Source organism: Berghia stephanieae, chromosome 1, assembly GCF_034508935.2.
Source record: "Berghia stephanieae isolate SIO BIC M18660-M18661 chromosome 1, UCSD_Bste_1.3, whole genome shotgun sequence".
Taxonomy (NCBI): Eukaryota; Metazoa; Mollusca; class Gastropoda; order Nudibranchia; family Aeolidiidae; genus Berghia; species Berghia stephanieae.
Window position 1 is genome coordinate 140,300,058 of NC_088360.1, and position 2,500 is coordinate 140,302,557.

At 34.4% G+C, this 2,500-nt stretch overlaps 1 protein-coding gene across 1 annotated transcript in view; it reads right to left on the bottom strand.

Annotated features, from left to right (window-relative positions):
* Positions 1-1,231: 1,231 nt before the first annotated feature.
* LOC144963048 (uncharacterized) overlaps positions 1,232-2,500 on the bottom strand; it is a 1,766-nt gene continuing 497 nt past the window's right edge. The window contains exons 1-2 of the mRNA XM_078896660.1: positions 1,889-2,500; positions 1,232-1,488 (exon numbers count right to left, since the gene is read on the bottom strand). The exon at positions 1,889-2,500 is cut by the window's right edge and continues 497 nt beyond it. Of these exons, the coding sequence (XP_078752786.1) occupies positions 1,232-1,488; positions 1,889-2,429 (798 nt within the window). The 5' untranslated portion in view covers positions 2,430-2,500. The remainder of the gene's footprint in view (positions 1,489-1,888) is intronic.

Consider the following 2,500-nt stretch of genomic DNA (forward strand, 5'->3'; position numbering starts at 1 on the left):
TGATAATATACGTTGGTGAGGTTGATGGTTGTGGTAGTGAAGATAATGGTGCTGGTGATGATACTGGTGAAACGATGATGGTGATAGATAATGACGATTATGATGAAGGTGAAGTTGGTGATGACATTGATGATGGTGTCGACAATAAAGCTGGGGTTGGTAGATAATGGAGATATGATGAAGATGAAGATGATATTAGTGGTGATGGCAATAAAGATGATGCTGTTAGATAATGACAATGGTAAAGAAGGTGAACGTAATAAAGACGATGCTGATAGATAATGACAATAATGATGAAGGTGAAAATAATGGTGATATTAATGCTTGTGATGACAATAATGATGACACTGATAAATAGTGACGTAGACTACGAATGAAGATGATAATAATGATGCTAATAATTTAAATAGGATGGTGGCGGTAGTGGTGGTGAATAAAGATGGATATGATGATGATCGCAAAGACTATTATGCTGGTAGTGATGGAAAAATGATGATGATGATGATGATGATGATGATGATGATGAAGGTGAAGATGATGATGATATTGATGGTGGTGAGGGCAATAAAGATGATACTGATATATTAATGACAATGATGAAGAAAGTGAAGGTGATTGCGGTGATTACTGATGCTAATATATATTGACAATAATGATTCTGATAGATAATGACAAAGATGATGATAATGATAATGATGATGGTGGTGGTGGTGGGGGAAGTAGTGGTGGTGAATAAAGATGAATATAATGATGGTTGCAAAGACGGTGATGTTGGCAGTGGTGGGACTGATGATGATGCTGATGATGTTGATGATGCTGATGATGATGATGATGATAATGAGGATGATAAATGGATATCCACAGAGAAATAGAGCTGATATAATAATTACTGTGACCTCAGTTTGTTCATCTTCCTTTATCCGACTGCTTCTTCGAATTGAAAATTGAAAATCTCTTCTTAAATATATTGGACAGGCATAGAATAGCCTTTACAGGAACACACACATCGATTGCAAATGTCTCTGCAAAATTGCCAAGAATTACGGCTAATCTTGCCCTACATATTTTTGATTTATTGTTAACAAAGAAACAATATGAAAGGAGTGAAAATTCTAAAAACAACTCGCACAGTGAAGATAAACCATCCCTGTCCCTAGAATTAAAATACTCTGTTAACTCAGAGTTTGGCACAACACACGCTCTGCTTCGTAGTTCCTGCTATTGGAAAAATTTAGAATAGATGGTGAAATCTGCTACATTTTTGGTTTGTCGTGTAATTTTTCCCAGGGTGGAACTTAGAAGGGAGATAAAGGTGACCACGTAAAGAAGAATATAGCACTCTTGACCTCGTGGACCACGAAAAAGCAAGAATTAAATCATCTGGAAAGTAAATCCGTTGATTTTTCTGAGCATTCAGGAGCTGAATCTGGCGTTCTATAAAGTTCTGGATAGCCTTAGACTTCTCTAATGAGGATTCATTTTCTTCATCTGCAATGAAAAAAAAAGTAGAAGATAATGAAATAGACGATACATGATTGGAAACAATGAATTTTATTTTTAAAATGCATTTCAAAATTTTAATTTCGTGAATCTATAACGAATCAAAAACAACAGCAACACAACAAGGGTAATAGTTCTTCTTATCATCATCATCGTCATCATCATCATCATCATCATCATCATCATCATCATCATCATCATCATCATCATCATCATCATCATCAACATCATTATTATCATTATCATTATTGTTTATTATTATTATTATTATTATTATTATTATTATTATTATTATTATTATTATTATTATTATTATTATTATTATGTTCACGTTGATAATAAAACTGACGCTAACGCATTTAAAAATTAAAATAGTAGGTTAACTCACCTTCTAGTTGGGAGTCCAGTGTGTAGAATCGAAGTATTTCTGTAAGTTCACTCCAACGCTTTAAGGTTCCATCTGAGAAAGTCTGGTGTTGGCTTTGTTTAATTCCAAATAAACCCTCATATTGAATTGACCTGATGCTGTGATCATCGTTCACCTCTTTAACTGTAAAGTAGATACTAAATGAGTGGACCATACCGATCCTAGCACGGCTATGAAGACTAAACTCAGAATCTGAAGACAGTCCAACAACACCATTAGAGGAAATCTCTTGAACAAAATAATCTTTAAAGTTTTTTCCCAACTCATTTTCTGTATTTTCAAGTAAATCTTTCTTAAGAAAAATTGATAACTCATCAATATCCTGAAGCCTGTCTCTAAATTCACTTGTCGAATTTAATGTCTGACGAGATGGTGCTGTTTTTCGCAAACAAGAAGGGGGTATTGTATTTAGCCATTTATTTGGAGGAATAGCAGGTGAAGGATACCTTGATTTCCGTCTCATAGGAGCATCATGATGCCAATGATTGGCACAGATACCCATATAGTCTGCAACATCACTCGAATCGATATTATTTGGCAGTGCACTAATCCATATTTGTCTCTCAATTGGAT